The 16,401-nt window shown below is 41.6% G+C and overlaps 1 protein-coding gene across 1 annotated transcript in view; it reads left to right on the forward strand.

Annotated features, from left to right (window-relative positions):
* The first annotated feature begins 4 nt into the window (after window positions 1–4).
* The window catches only part of ELOVL2 (ELOVL fatty acid elongase 2), a 46,370-nt gene continuing 29,973 nt past the window's right edge, over window positions 5–16,401 (forward strand). Inside the window, exon 1 of the mRNA XM_040587684.1 lies at window positions 5–85. Coding sequence (XP_040443618.1) covers window positions 83–85 — 3 coding nt within the window. The 5' untranslated portion in view covers window positions 5–82. The remainder of the gene's footprint in view (window positions 86–16,401) is intronic.

The raw sequence follows: 16,401 nt of genomic DNA on the forward strand, positions 1-16,401 counted from the left end.
GCGGAGGCGGGGCCGTACGCGGCGCAGCGCGGCAGAGCCGGCCCGGCGATACCCTGGACAGCGCCTCGCCGCCGCCGCCGCCATGGTGAGTACCCCCGGCCGCGCCGGCCCCGCTGCCCCCCCTGCCCGATCGCGCCCCCCTCCCGGGGCCGTGCGGACGCGCCTCGCCGCGCCCCGCTCCTCCGGGCCCCCCCTTCTCCCACGGGCCAGGCTGGGGGCACACACATGCCTTCAGCCGCCCCCCCGCACCCCGCGGCGAGGGACCCGGGGTGGCGGGGGGAGCCCTGTGCAGTCCCAGCCGTGCGAGGCGGGGACGGTCCGCGGGCGGCGGGAGGCGGTGCGGGCAGCCCCGGTGCCCGTAGCTCCGCAGGAGGCTTTCGGGAGCCGGGGGGCGCCCCCAGCCCCCCGCCCTCCCCCTCTCCTAGCAGGTGCATTTTTCTCTATTTCGAGGTGGGTTTGAGCACGTTACGTAAACGGATTACTCCCGGCCGTGTGTTAATAGAAGCTCCTGTGTTAAGTCATACAATCTGCAGCGGAACATTTTGTTTTTTTCTGTGTAATGAATGAACAATGGAGGTTTAGATTCCAGTTTAGCATTTAAGGGAGTTAAAGTGGAACAATGCGGTCACCTATTGCATGAGTAGGACCGTTCCCCTGCAGCACACTGTGTCTTTGCAGCCATAGTAACTTCCCCAAAGGAGCTCACTCTGGTTGTAAGCAGTCGTGCACCCAGTATAACGCCAACCTTACAGACTAGGATGGTATCATACAGGTATTTTGCAGCCTTAAAGCCTGAGGTACAGCGGGGATGAATAACCTGTCCAAGCTTCTTGTGTCAGAAGCTTGGGACATGATTGACAGTAGAACCTAGTTTTCCTTTCATATGATTTAACAACAAAAATACTTTTTTTCAAATGTCTTTGCATCGTGTATAGTAAATTCTGCCTTCCTGGCATAGCAATCAATTTGGAATTTCTCCCCCGCCCCCCCCCCCCCCCCCCCCCCCGCCCCAGTGATTCAAACATGAATAATATTCAAATAGTCTTTCCATGAATTAACTTGAGTTCTCTTCCTAACAGTCACGTATCCATCTGCTGTCAGTCTGAATCTCTTTCTTTTATTTACTCTGTTTGCAATCAGCTGAGACTTAGGATGACAGAAAGGAAAAAACCCTTGTCCTGGTTTTGGCTGACTCCTTCCAGGACTGAGATGAAGTCAATTATACTGGTGCAAATCAAGGAAAAATTCATTGGTAACATAGGCATTGGCAACTTAGTATTTGTACTAATGGAAATGATAGCTGACACCTACCCTTAACCTGTTATTTCTGGTTCTTAGAGTTGTTTAATTAACCTTGAAATTATTCTTGAAACAATGGGCAGCGATATCCAGTAATCGTCATTCAGACCTGGGTTTCTATTAGCAAGTTTTGCTCTTCTGTATCTCCAACAACCTTAGTGGTGAAAAGTTGCTGAGCTTTCCTAAGCCTTGTCACTTATGCATACAAGCATTTGGGGAGGGGGAAGAACAGCCAGTTTGGGAAAATCCTTAAGGCGGTGTAAAGGCTGAAGGTTGCTTCGGCTCTAAACGTTTGGAAGAGTGTCCTTGGAACATTAGCTACTGAATGTAGAACCTGAACTGATGAAAACTGTTGCGATGAGGCTAACGCAGGGTTAAAAGTTACAGCACGTTGATGTCTAGATGGACCTGGATCTTGGGGGCAGGGGGATGCATGGACATGGGAGGACGCTGCCAAAAGTATCAGGAGCAAATGAATAACAAACATAAATTTTTGGCCCAAGTAGTGGGAGTAGTATTTTAGCACTCCCTTCTCTAGTGGCATAGAAATAAGTAGGTGTACGTTGGTAGTGTCCCTTCAACTCAACTGAGAGAGTTTGCTCAGCATCCTGGAGCAAGTAATCACTATTATTTGTAGCAAGTAGCACAAGAAAACTTTTTTTTTTTTAAACTCCATTTTGCTGAAGCAGCAAACCGCAGCCTTCATCAGGCTTCAAGTGTTTCTTTGGCATCCCCACTGTATGAGGGTCACTACAGTGGGACAGTTCTTCTGTTTATGTAGTTCACTGCAGCTCTACTTGCTTCAGTGAATCTAGGTCAAATTACACTGGCTCAGGATTTGGCTGCACCCTTGAACTTTAAACCGATTATAAATTTTGATTTGTCAGTGTATTTTCCGTGGGGTCAAATCCCATTTTTGACAGAGTAAGAGAGTGCATAACCTTGCACAGTGCACGGCAACTAATACTTACAACAAGACTAGGTAACACTAAGGTAAGCATAAACATGAGGACAGTGCGACGCTGTGTTTAATAGGTTCAATTATCTGTACCTCTATAATAACCCAGTTGCAGAGGGGTTATATGGACAGCAGCTGGAATATTTTTAAAATTCCCTGAGAGACTTTGATAACTGGTTATCCTGGTTTCAGCTGGGATGGAGTTAATTATCTTCTAGAAGCTAGTACGGTGCTGTGTTTTGGCTCTGATGTGAGACTTCAATTCCTCAGGCCTTGCTAGTGAAAAAGGCTGGAGGGGCACAAGGAGTTGGGAGGGGCACAGCCAGGTCAACTGACCCAAACTAGCCAAATTACATACCATGGGATGCCATGCCTGGTATATACTGGAAGGGTTGGCTGGGGTGGCCAGGTTGTTTCTGCGGGACTGGCTGGGCATCGGTCGTGGGTGGTGAGCAGCTGCATTGTGCACCATGTGTTCCTTTCTTCCTTTCCCTCTGGATGTTATTCTTTCCCCTTGCCCTTTTCACTATAGCTGTTATTGTCATCATTGTTATTATTGTTCTTTGATTTTTATTCTGTTTCAATTATTAAATTGTTCTTATCACAACCCTTGAGGTTTACATTCCTGTCCAACTGTCCTCCCCATCCCTCTGGGTGAGGAGGGAGGGAGTGAGCGGCTGCGTGGTACTTAATTACCCGCTGGGGTTAAACCACGACACTGGTGTAATCTGAAATCGATGAAGACAGACACCTAACTCTTCCAAGCATTCATAAGTGTCATGGCCACCATAACAGGGTATGATGCTTGATGTGGTTTTGATTGCAGGACACACAGAAAGGGCCCTAGACAACAAGAAACCTTTCTTCTTTATTGGCAGTAGCCAAAATAAAATCCTGCCTCATTGTCCATCAGTATTTGTTAATCACCCTGAGCACTTCCTGAAAAAGAATATTGCAAAGACAATATTCCAGTCCCCAAAGATTGACACACAAAGTGGAAGAGAACATTTTCTGTAGACAGAGATCAATCCAGCATAAATCCGTGACTGACACGGGAGCCAGCGCTACAGCACCCACTGTCAACAAGACCTCTCCAGCTCTGTCAGCGTGAAAAGGTAGCAGAGCTCAGCAGCCCTGCCATCCAGAACCATGGCAGCAAGCCAGGGCTGTGCCAGCTGATACAGAATTAATAAGCTATGAGAAAACATGCTTAGAAACTGCATATAGAACAGGCAAAGGGACCTAAGTACTTCCACAGAAAATCAAGAAGACACCCTGAAGCCTTTTGCATATGATGGGATTGATTAAAAAAACCTTCCAGGACCTGAAGGAAGAGTCCAGTGTTTCATTTGCATAGTTAATTATAGATACCCGCTTATCAAAACCTGCATGCTGTCCTTGGTGTTGATCTCTTTCACCTCTAGGAAGATCCTTTGATTCTTCAAGACAGATCATTGCATCTCCATTACAAGCAGGCTGACCTGTGAAAAGAGAGAGCCTCCTGTTGTTTATCAGGCACTTGATTGTACATTCATTTAGTTTAATAGCGTCTCTTCATTTATTAAACAAGAAAGTTAATCAGATGCAACACTTTAAACTTGAACCTATGACTCAAAAGCTGGGAAAAAAACCTGCATTAGTATTTTCTTTAGGTATTAGTAAACTCCAGACTAATGCAAATATAATGAGCTGGTTTATCCCCTGATGTAAGACATCTTCAAGCGTATTCAACAAAACCCCACCAGGCAGGAATTTTGCCTGATAATTTCATGCCGTGCTATATGAGTTTTGTTAATCACTGCCTGTAAAACTGATTTAGAAGCTGAGGCATTGATAGATCTCATACAAATTGAGTCTGAGGTCCAATGATAAAGTAATATGTCACAAGTGCAGCCTGACTTGTAACTAAAGAAGGTAAAGAAGAAGGGAGGGAAATTAGGAGGATGAAAGTAAGCGTACCACTGGTTGTTCAGAGCCAGAAAGCTCCTGGGACGAGTCTGCCTTGTGAGGTGGAAGGGCACAAGAAGGATTGCCCAGCTGCAACCAAGAAGAAACACCTTGTGAGACTGGGGGCTGCAGCTCTGCCACGTTATAAATGCCACATTTCAAGCACATCAAATTTATCAGCCCATTTGTAAGTGGCTGGCAGCAACTGAGCTTATAAATCCATTATCTGCACACACACCCCGTGGCTTGCCTTAGCATACGCTAAATATGAGGGCCACAATATCTGAGTGACTGGGTCTTTACCCACAGGGCTGCTGCACAGATGACGAGCAGAGTTCAATATGAAATAAAGTGAATATTTATGTCTTCTGTGGGGCTTCTTATCGACCCAAGTAACAGCAAAACCACTTTAGTTTCTGAGGACTAGTTATGCTCAGATCTAGGTGGGTAAGAGGGAACAGTTTACATCTTCAATAATATGACAATTACCATTATATTGGCATTAATACTGAAAGTACTCTGATTTGATGTCAATCTAACAACAACTGAGTGAATTTTTTAAATATTAAGTTCATCTAGATGATGACTTTTAAACTGCATTGCATTTCCTCTGCCTCAGTCAAAACTGGCCATGATAAAATGGTAAAGGTCAGACATCCCAAACTGAAGGAAATCAAACTCTATGTGGCAGAAGTTTTTATGTGAAGATGTGTAATTAGAGAACCAAAAATTAAGATTGTTTTCATCGCCATTGGGAGAAATTTTTATTTTTTCCCCTAAAAAGAACGGTTATGGAAATGAAACCAGTACTACTTCATATTCTGCGTCATTATTTGAAAACCAAACACAGCAAGTAATGGGAGTTGGAAGAAGGACTGCCAAGTTTTAAATAAATATCCTAAAACCAAGCATAAGGAAGCACAACAAAACCATTCTTTCCCTAGTTCTTAAAGGCTCCCTGAAGTACGTTAGTCAGTAGTTACCATTCAGGACACTTTGCAGCCAGCAAACAGCATGTGATACAGCAGCCTAATGGGAGGAGGATAAACTTACACAGATGAGAAGTCTACAGCTGCTTTTATTTCCCCTATGTGACAATAAGCGATGCAGTTCACAGACATTTTGTGCCATTAGGGCCTTACCGTGCAGCACAGTCATTAGCATTCTTATTTGGTTTTGAGAAAAGCATCAGTCTGGGTGTTTCCATGGTATAATAGGCTTAAGAGTTTTGGGCTTTAAAATTCCAGTTTTATGTGGATTAAACTCTAGAATACCTACTGTTGGGGCTAATAGAGGAAGGGAGCTAATTAGCTTGTGCACCCTCTTATCCTGTGCCAGGAGACTGTGCTCTATTATTTGGGTTCCATACATTTTTAAGAAGGAGTGTCCCTTGAGTTCATTAGCTTGATTTAGGGTTTTAAAAGAGGTAAATTTTGACCAAAACAGGAGGAGACGTAAGAGAAGTTCCATGCTTTTTTTTTTCTTCCTTACTAAACTTGAAAATCAACTTCCATTTCCTTCCTTCTCCTCACCCAGTCTTCTTTAATCAAGACTGAAGTCCAAAACATGAATTAGCATTTGAAATCCAGGTTTTTGCATTCAGGGATTTAAGTGAGAAATAGAAGGAAAAAAAAGTTAGGGACCAGTTAACAGAAACAAGAAGATATTTTTCTCTTTCGTTGTTGTTTTGTGTTCTTAAGTGACTCTTTGGAAAACACACATCAGATTCTGTTTATTTCTCTATATTACACATGCATTTTCACAGCCAACTTGAAGTAAAAAAATACTTTGTTTCTTGCATTTTTGCTGTGAGCATGGATAAAACCACTCCGAAAACCAAAGTGCCTTCAAACTGGCAGGGAATAAATGGTTGGCAAAGTTGATGAGGGTCATTTCCATGTCAGGGAATTGGCACATCTTTCGGTAAGGCTGCTCTGAATAGTACCATCCACACAAGCTTTCCCTCCAATTGCTGGCTGCAGCCAGCCAAGCTACTTCTATCACAGTTTAAAAGGTCAGGTGTAAGGTCGTGCAAGTTCTGCATCTGCTAGAAGTCGGTGTTTGTGGCAGAACAGTGGTTTATTATGTACAGTTTAATTTTTTCAGTACTTGTCAACAGCCTGCACAATTCCAGGGGGAAAAAACACGAAGCCTATTTTCATATTTATATGCTTGTCAATCTATTTTTTAAATCTCTTTATGTACTAAGTAATGTAATGAATTTTCACTACTGACTGGCTGCTCAGAATTACCCTCCTCCTCAAATTCAGAAGCTTGCCTAGTATGAAAAAGATCCCACGCAACGCTTATAGGAACAGCTGCATCTGCCCTTTCAGCTGTCAGGATTACTCTCCTTCCTCGAGCAGCATTTCAGTGTTACTTTGCTGTTACACCAGACACCGTACTGTAGCTTCAAGTCTTAAGATCAGCCCTTCTTACCTAAAGGTACCTTCTCACCTTGACTAGACTTCTTTGCAAGATGCATCTTTTAATATTGGCAGAAGGCTATGCATGAAACCAAACAAAACCTCCATCTTTTCGAGTTTATGGAAGGGAAAGAAAAATCAAAGACATCAGAAAACAAGGATATCAAAAACCAGTTCAGGTTAGCAAGGTGTTTATAGGTCTCTTTCTTCTTCCCACCTCCTACTGCTGGTGAAAGCAGAAATGTGAGATGTCTCCCAGCCTGCCAGTATGCAGGTGGCTTGAATATCAGCAGTTATCATCACCCTCCAAATAGCAGACACCTTATTTTATAGGAGTTACTCAAGAAATCCAAATCTCCTCCTACAAATGAGGTCCTTCCATTGACAAAGGTATTAGAAGACTCTGGATCCACCCTCAAAAACACCTTTGGAAATCTTCCTTTTCAATTTCTGAAGCTACTGGCTTTACCTGGAAGCTTGATGATTAAGAGCTGTGAGAAGGTAGCACTGAATCAGTCCATCCTCAAAACCAGACAACCCAAGTATATCATGTCTCTAGTTTTATGGCATTCTTTTTGATTTTCAGAGCTCTCTTTTTCTGGCAGAAGGTTAGTTATAGATCCTCCCTAAGATTTCCCTTCCCCCACCCCTGGTATGTGTCAAAAGCATCACAGGATATTCCAGTTCCCCTTTGAAAGCTGAGATACAGCTTGTGATTTCTTGGCGATGGAACACATTTGAAACTTGGCTCAAAAACAGGCAATTTGTGCAAGGAAATGGGAAAGGCACTATTTAGCTTCATGCCTCTGCAAAATACTAGTAGCTGCCCGTTTCAAAGAAAAGTGATATTGAGAACCTTTTTGGTTTCAACGCAGTTATTTCTTTCTTACTGCTGGAGACTTTGTAAGCCAGCATTTCAATAGCATGTGCAAAAAAATTTGAAAGATAAAAGACTAACTAGATGACAGTTATTTTGCTTACAATAACTAAAAGAAAAACTCAAAATATCCCCCACAGCCTACCCTGGAGGGAAAAGCACCATTTTTTCCCCTTTTACATTTACTAGATTATCAGCATAATTTTATTTCAAATTGGGTATCACTGAAATGTCCCCTCAGGACTACATTTAATATACTTTTTTTTTTTTTCACAAAATAATTTATTTTTCATCAAGTAGGAAGTCATTTCCTTCTTTTTGCTAGACACCTTTGGGAGATGGCAGAATTCAGATCAGAAATTGTTTTGATGGAAAGGTGCAAAGTTAAAAGCCAAGCCAGAGAACAATGTCACAAAGAACAATGTCACACAGCACCATCCTATTTTGCCTCCAGGTGTGTTTTGATGAGTTTAAAGGAGTGTAAGTATTTCAACATTCTGGCTCATTAAACCTTGGGTCTTGCTGAAACACGGCACACGTGCTTGCAAGCGCTTAAAAATACTCATCAACTCCTGAACACACAGAAAGATGAGAAACACCCTAATCAGCTGAAAACAAGGAACTCATGCCAGTCCCCTGGTCTTCAGGAAATCTAGGGGTTCATGTGATTTCGTGTTTCTTTTACAAAGGCATCCCCCACCCCTCAGTGCTCCTTCTCCAAATGGAAGCGGCATTGATAAGACATTGATGCAAATCTGATTCTCAGCAGTTCTCGTTGAATGCAATAAAGTGTTTTTTTAAGTTAAAAGGATACAATATTGCTGAAATAAGGATGTCATGTAAATTAACAGTACTGAGCTAAATAACAAAGTACTCACTGCAACATGGGCATATGTGTTGCAGAAAGTGAAGTGAGATCGTTAACTGCTTATGACACTTCATTCATCAATCCAGAATTCAAAGAGGTTTGAGAATTTGCTACCAGAAATAATCTTGCACTTGCCTCAATAAGCCAGTTTGGGATCTATTTTGATCAACATCCAGTCGATCAGACCTTCAGGTTAATACTGCAGGTAACTGAGTCTAACTTACAAAGGACAAATGTGCATAGTCAGAATGAAGGAAGCGTTCAATTAAATTAGAGTCCTCAAATAACACAGTGCTTATACCTAGCTGGGAAAAGTACTGAAGGGCATCCTCAGACATCACCTCCTAGTTTCTTGCTTAGCATCTTCCTAAAAGAAATAATTTCAAACAGATGGATTTTCTTTAAAACCAGTAATACTTGCAAACCTTATATTTTACTTGCTTACTTAACTGTCACGGCTATCACACATTTGCTCCCTTACATTTACAGATCACCCAGACTTAAAGAGAGATGTTTATTTCTTACTATAGTCTGTTTTCCAGGGGAAAGTCATCTGTTGCTGCTTTTTTTCAGTAACACCTTAATTCTTTATGATATTTAATAACTGGATTTACCATCATGACCTTTGCCACATCTGTCAGACAACACATTTTGCTGGCAAATAGTTATTGTGTCTGGTCTTTTTTGATAGAAGCTTCCCATTTTATCTGTCTTTAAGGATATCAGTAGTGATACTTAAATCAGCTACAGGTGCCATCAATGCTACTTCTAGCTTGTCCTATAAAGTAAAATATATTTCTTACATTTACTTGTAAGAAATTGTGATCTCTCCATATCTATTCCCAACAACACACATTGAGTGCAAAGTACTTCTTCTTTGAAAGAGTAGTAAAACTAAAGAGACTTGGAGCATCTGCTTCATTTGTTGGAAAGCTGAGCTCATAAGGATGCTCATTTTCTGGAAAGTGGTACTTGATCGGTGCCTGTGATGTATATCAGGTCTCAGACAGCTCAAGCTGACCTTGCCAGCAACTGTTTTCCTCCTGTCCGATATCTGTCCACTACAGGGCAGCGCTGAACCTTATCAATACTTAACCACCAAGGGAACCAATATTTTTGCACGTGATCTCCAGCTTTATAATGGCTGCTTGCTCAAAGAATCCATTAATAATTAAATCCAGATGGGTGTGTTGGTCACCGTGGCGCAGCGGTCTCGTGTAGATGTTATGTCACATGGAAATTCCCAGCTTCGATGACACTTGATGTTACAGGTCAGCTTAGGCTGATCCTATCAGATGATCTCCCTGAATGATGAAGAAAGCTGTGTGAAAAGCCTCTGCTCAGAAAGCCGATCTTCTAATACTGGACATAATCAGAAAGACACAAAATGTATTGCAAGGCCAGCATACCCACTGAAGCACTGAATATCTTCTATTCATGCTTTCTTTCCATAATATTAGATATCATGAAATGCGCATCCTTTAGAATTTTTCTGGCTTTACTTCCCTTCTTTAAATCAGCAGTTACTTGTAAATGATACCTAGCACTAAACAATAAATTAGAAGACAAATGTCTATTAAAACTCATAAGCTTGACATTTGTTTGATTTTAAGTTTAATGTACAAGTATCAGATTTTATAAGCAAATATTTTGACCTAAAACCTCAGGTTTCTTTCCCAGAGTGAATTATACTTGTAATGACCCCATCAAAAAGCTTTCTGTACTGAGTTTGGTACCTGCCTTCACCAGACAGCAGCCAGGCTGCTTTGGACGTGGGTGATGACCTCAAAGTGAAATTGAAAGGCTTTGCATGTGTTGGAAGATTAAGGCTGAAACCTTAGAGGCTGGGATCTGGATTCTCTAATCCATTGCAGCATGCTACAAACACCTCCTCCCCTTCCACTTTTTTCTGCCTCTTTTTCCACTTGCATCCCTATAAATAGGTCAGGAAAGGGTCTCTGCGTTTGAGCAGTGGCTACAAGGAATGGTGTAGCAAACGCCTGCAAACCAAGAAACCCCCATTTCTCTAATGGGCAAATAAACACAACAGGATTTCCTTCACCCAGACCAGAAGAACAAGAACAAATCTTAAACTGAGTGCTCTTACTTTTTAAGGCTGTGGCTAAAGCAGGCTACAACGTGACCTATCTCACCAGCCTCTGAATGGAGAGCAATGGAAAGAAAACACGTGCACACGTATGATGACCTGCAGCACTGAGCTACTTTGACAGATTCCTTCATTTTGGAAAGAAATTAAAATATGAGGGCTCCATCCCTGACAGTGGGACCGTTACACCTCTGTGGAGCTCTGCCAGTCTATTCAGCTGACAGCACAGGATTTACCCATACCTGTTGGGTCACAATTATGCAATGAACATGCCCCCTTATCAATCTGCTTTTTCCAGGTCCACTCCTGGGTGGCAAGGGAATGGGAATATGTCTTGGTTTATACCTCATGCAATTCAATAACTTGAGCAGGTTGCACAGGGTATAATCTCAGGGTAGATCTTGACACATTGTGCCTTTGGGAAGGAAGCTAGCCTGGTTCGACTAAACGTTTATAAGCACAATTTTTCACAAAGGAAATCCATCCGGGCAGAGTTCATCTCAGTAACTTTACATAAGGATTAAAAAAGACATTCAGGAGAGGGTTTGGGAAAGAAAGCAAACACATAAGCATTATTATACATGTGTTTCTGTGGGGTTTAATCCTTTTTCCTTTGTTCCTTCCTGGGTTTTCTGACTTTACAGAGGTCAGTAATGCTCTTAACTTACAGATATTCCTTTCAAATATAATTCTAGTTTTACTGTGCCAATGCAGAACTTGAAAGTATGACTGTAACCTCTAGAGCACGTGGATTTATGAAAATAAGAACTTAGTGTTTTCCCTCGGTAAAAACATGGGACAGAGGGAGCTTGACCTGGGGGATCTATACAAAAGAAGTTACTACAAAAAGCCAACCAAGGATGTGAACATCTGCCTGCTCTAGTTCCAGCTGTGCCAGCAGGTGAGATCACCGCTCCCAGCCACACAGCACCATCCCTTTACTGCAGGTCACCGTCCTGCAAAGTTCATGTGAGGAGCAATGCCGAACATCTTTTAGGAACTCCTGTTTGGGTAGTTTCAATTAACCAGAGTCACTTCATCTGAAATATGTAAGAGCTGTACAACCAGCACAGCCAAGAGGTCTGCAGCGGCATTCCCAGCCCAAAGGATGCGCAGCTGAGAAGCCGGTGGTGGAAACCCAGCTCTCCAGCTGGCACAGTGATGCTCACAGCACCCAAAATGCAACAGCTCTCTAGCTCTGATTTGGTTTTTATTTGTGCCTACAAGAGGTTCAGTGCAGTTTAATAACTGCATCGACTTGACATAGTTTTGCTCACGGGGATAAAAGTATGTTCAGGAGCATTATTTGTTCTGAAAAGCTAAGGTATCCTATACTATAATTGTCTATTTGCTTACAGGTGTTTTTATACTTAAAACATTCTCCTGTACACATTCAGTAGCTACAGCAATTTTAAAATACTTCAGGAGCATGAAATTAATAGTAATGAACTTCCAAATTTCATAATACATTGACTATAAATACAGTACACAGTTAAGCGATGCAAACAAAATGTGCTGTTTTTCATTCCTTTTATGTACAGTACCTTTAGCATTATATATATTAGAAGCCCATGTCACCTCTTATGTCCTGACTAGGTGAATTTGTTGTTGTTTTGAAACAGGTATTAATTAAATTTACATATAAAGCTGTCCATTTTTCCAACAGCTCTCAGAGTCTTTCTTGTTTCGTTGTGTCCTTCACAGGCTGTATTCAACTGTCTGACACTGTTGTCCCTGGCAAAAGTGTGTCTATAAGGGGAATTAGTATTGCAGGAAAAAGTCTTAATTCAGCAATTGCTTAGTTAATATTTTACAAGTCAAGTTTCTGATTTATAGTTTTCTGCAGGGCTGCTCACAGTGGCCTGTCAAAGAGCATAAGATAGAAAGAAAAACCCTAAGGCTTTATTTTAATTTTTAAATGTTTATATTTTAATGTATTTTAAAGATAAAACCACGCAGCCCTACTTTGACAACTACCCAGAGGAACTAGAAACACTAACACAGGTTTTCAAATACTCCTGCCTCACCCCCCGCCCCAGCAGGCAAGCACCCCACAGCACTAACACCAGCTGTTTAACAAATTCAGGCAAAACCATCCAGTCAGGGAACACATTTTAGAAAATCCATTTCAGCCCTCCCTGGCTGTAACAGGAGGGGCAGGCAGTCCCTCACACGTTAATCCCCAGCACAGGGACACACTGTTATGTTGCAGACATCTGGGATGGCAACCAAGAAACCTGCTTCTTCGGCATAGAGTGCCCTTTGTCTCACTGCGCTGCCAGGGTTGTGGGAAAGCCAGAGCTCTTGCTTTTGGGTTGACTTTTTTATTATTTTATTATTTTTTTAAGGCTCATTGTCCAACAAGCCATGAGATCCTGTGCTGAGGCTTAGGATCCTCTATTCATCTTCGATCTTGCAGTTTGTTACAGCAGAAAATGAAGGGATTTTCACAGTACTGGAAAGGAGGTGTTGTCTGTCTCTATCACTTTCACCAGAAAAACATGCAAATGCGTACAGCAAGTACAGTATAAAGCCCTACATACATTACACTAACTCATGAAATCGTCTTCTCAGCAGTGAGAAAATCTGTCTGCAAAGAGTGAGGAAAACAAAAGTATAAAGATATGGAATACTGAGAGGACTGAGCTGCCTTATAAACTTGTCACTGTAATTCTCCTCTGCCACTGCATTTGCTCCCTGTCCCCATCTTGTTTATCCTCTGCATGGGTCTGCATTCAGGATTCAAGCTTTTTGCTACATTTTGCTGTGTAATTGCATACATGTCATATGTCGGGCAGATGCTGTATACCCAAGCACATCTTTGGAGAATATTCTGTCCCAAAACCAAATCATCTGGTAAATCCAAAGTCTTAAAAGGGTAATTACCCTCCCTTGCTCTGGTAGAATTATTTTCCCGTGCTTTTCAAGGTGCAGCTGGCTGTCTTGCTCTTATATGACAAGAAGCAACATGTTGCTGCTTCATTACATATTCTGGTTAGGCATGCTTTAGCAGGCTAGTTGTTTGGAAACAGGTGTGTTAAGCTGTGCAAGCTTTCAGATTGCTGATGTAAAATTATTTCTGATACTGATCTGTCTTTCCAACACCTTGTAAAGTCAATGAGAGCTGAACAGACCATTAAGGAAGCAAGCGTAACGGAACGAACCTCTCAAAATCAACCAACCAACCAATCCACTCACTGGGGTTCTCTGCTTGTAACTTGGATTGTTCTTGCTCCAAAGGAAACTTTCTCTTATTCAAGCCAGGACCAGTTCCTAAGAATTGTTGCTTTGCCTGAGAAAGTGATTTATTCACTCAGACTATTGGAAAGAGGCAGATTTTTTTTTCCTCTGCCCCTTCATTTTTGACTGATTTCCTCTTCGTTTATTCCCTCACAGTCATACAGTCTCATCACATCATCACTGATGGTAATTATGCTCCATCTCAGGTCATACTGTCATTTTAAATCTGATTGTTAGAGCAAATGAAAAATGAGGTCAATGATTGCTACCATTTTCTTGGGAACTGACAGGCCACATCTGAGGTCTCCCTAGAGAAATCTTCTTTAATTACAAGTTAAGCTGATGTTCCCCTGTGTAGCAAGTAGAATTGAGCAGGATTACTTTTAAAAGGATTGCACTGATCTGCTTTGGTGACAGTTTCATTTTGAAATTCTGATAACAGGCAAGAGGATGGATTATAAAGATACGGTTCTGGGGAGTGTACATGACTGACACATACTGCAAATTGGGCCACAGCAGCCACCCTGCCTTTTCTGCTCTTTTGTTAAGGCCAGAACAACTTCTATTTTCAGCAGTGCAATACCCATGTATTATTATAGCAATTACTTAATATAATTGTAAAGAACAAAGGGAAAAAAAATTGGAATTGTAGAAGTGAAATCCTGCAAGCAGCGATTCCAGAAAGGGAATTTTTCATCCTAGAGAAAATGTGACACACAACCTTTCATAAGATAAAACAAAGAAAAACGTGCAATATGCTGAATGCTTTCAAGTATTTAAAATATTAATCAATTTTGAGAAACCAAGTAAATATTAATGGGTTCTTAAATCACTTTTATTCCAACCCATGCAATTGTAGCACAGAAACCTTCCAATTGCCTTTTCCTCGTACTTAAAAAACCCACAAAAACAGCTGATCAATTTTGCAAAAGCAATTTATCTCATAATGATATATGATCTGACAGTGGTGTGGCTGGTGAAATAAGACTTACTTTATTTTATCTGAGAAATCAGTATTTTCTGTGAATCCTAGCAGGTTGCATAGTCCAGAAACAAAGAATGATGTCTGAAATAGCTCACATTAGATGTTTTCATGAAAATTGTTCTGCCTTTTAGATCTTATTCACCTTTGGTGCTGATGATGCTTCAACCTGATTTGAGTCCTGACAGAAGCCATAAATCAGATATTCCTCCACCTAGGTCCTTATTCCCATGTGTGGGATGAGTGCATAGCACTGAGCAGTGCTGCAAAACCGAGTGAAGAGACACCTCCTGTTAAATAAAAATAAAAGTCCTAAAGTAGAAGGACCCTAGACATTAGTGCCATCTCTCCAGAAGTGACAAGCCTGGAGCACGTTGGCTCCTTCGCTACGAACAGCTCAGACTTCTCTTTCCTACAGGAGCACACCAACCATCAACCAATAATTGATAAAACTTGAGAGAAGAGCATTTCTCTGGAGTCTCCTGGGTGTAAAGCCCTGTCATGCAGGACTGAGGTGCTCACAAAGCAACCCCCAAAGCCAGGCAATCCGGTTTCAGGAGTTTTACACCAAGTTGAAGTGCCACACAACCCGGCAAATACAACTGCACTAAAGCAATACGTGCTGGGGTTTGGGTTTTCTCCATGTACTCTTAAAAATTTAGCAGTGCAAGGCAGAACTTGTTATTCTGCTTCACTACAGCTAGAACCTAGCGTTTTCAGAAAGACACAAGAACTATGACAGTGTGTGAAGCCTTATAGTATCAAGAGTTAAAGCCCAAGGGGTTTGGAAGGGGGGGAAAAAAAAAATGGGTATCTTTTGAGAATGAACAGACACACACAAAGCTTTTACAATTCAGAATCAGTAGTATCATAGTGTCACTGAAGGTACTGTGCAGGGTGCCTCTGGAATACAGCAATATCCCCCCCAAAAAAACCCAAAAAAACACCAGTGGGGGGGGAAAAAAAGGAGAGGTTCCTTATTTTCAAACATTAACAGGCACAAATGCTGCCATCTAGACTGGAGCAAGGAATATATTCTGAATCCTCTTCATTGGCGTCACAGAGAGATTCCTGTTCTTTTTAAGATTTTTCTACAAGCCAAGGCCTAATGAGGACAGCTTGCAGTAAGGGTAATTGAACAAAATACTAACCAGTTTAGCTTCTTTTTTTGTATTTTATTTATTATTTTTAAACTGACTGTAACTGTAGGAAGGAAGCAGCAGCTTAAGCAATACATTTGTTTCTAGAGGTAAAGCAGAATGACTTTGAAAATAAAAATGCAGCAAACCACTAATATTAAAGTCAAAGCAAACCAAGACAAAAAAACCCCAACAGGCTAGCATTTACTCTTTGAAGTGCTGTTTTTCTGGATTCCTTTTCAAAACTGCAGTTTACATCTGACACATACCAGCATCTTGACACTAGATTTTTGCTTGGTTGAAGCTCATGTGCTAGGAAACTGCTGAACCTTACAAAATGCTGGCAAAGCAGGGATGGATGTGAAGGGAAAACCAGAGGCTGCACAGGGTTGTTTGTTGGCCATATTCCTTCAATCATCAAACTTCTTTTTCAGGGTGCATACACTCCAAATTTAGGACCCTGCTGCCACGTGATGCTGGAGGCTCCTAAATTCTCTAGGTGTTCACGTCTCCAGTAGTAAGAGCATCTGCATTTCTGCATATATCTATACTGGCCTC

Source organism: Falco naumanni, chromosome 3 (assembly GCF_017639655.2).
Source record: "Falco naumanni isolate bFalNau1 chromosome 3, bFalNau1.pat, whole genome shotgun sequence".
NCBI lineage: Eukaryota > Metazoa > Chordata > Aves > Falconiformes > Falconidae > Falco > Falco naumanni.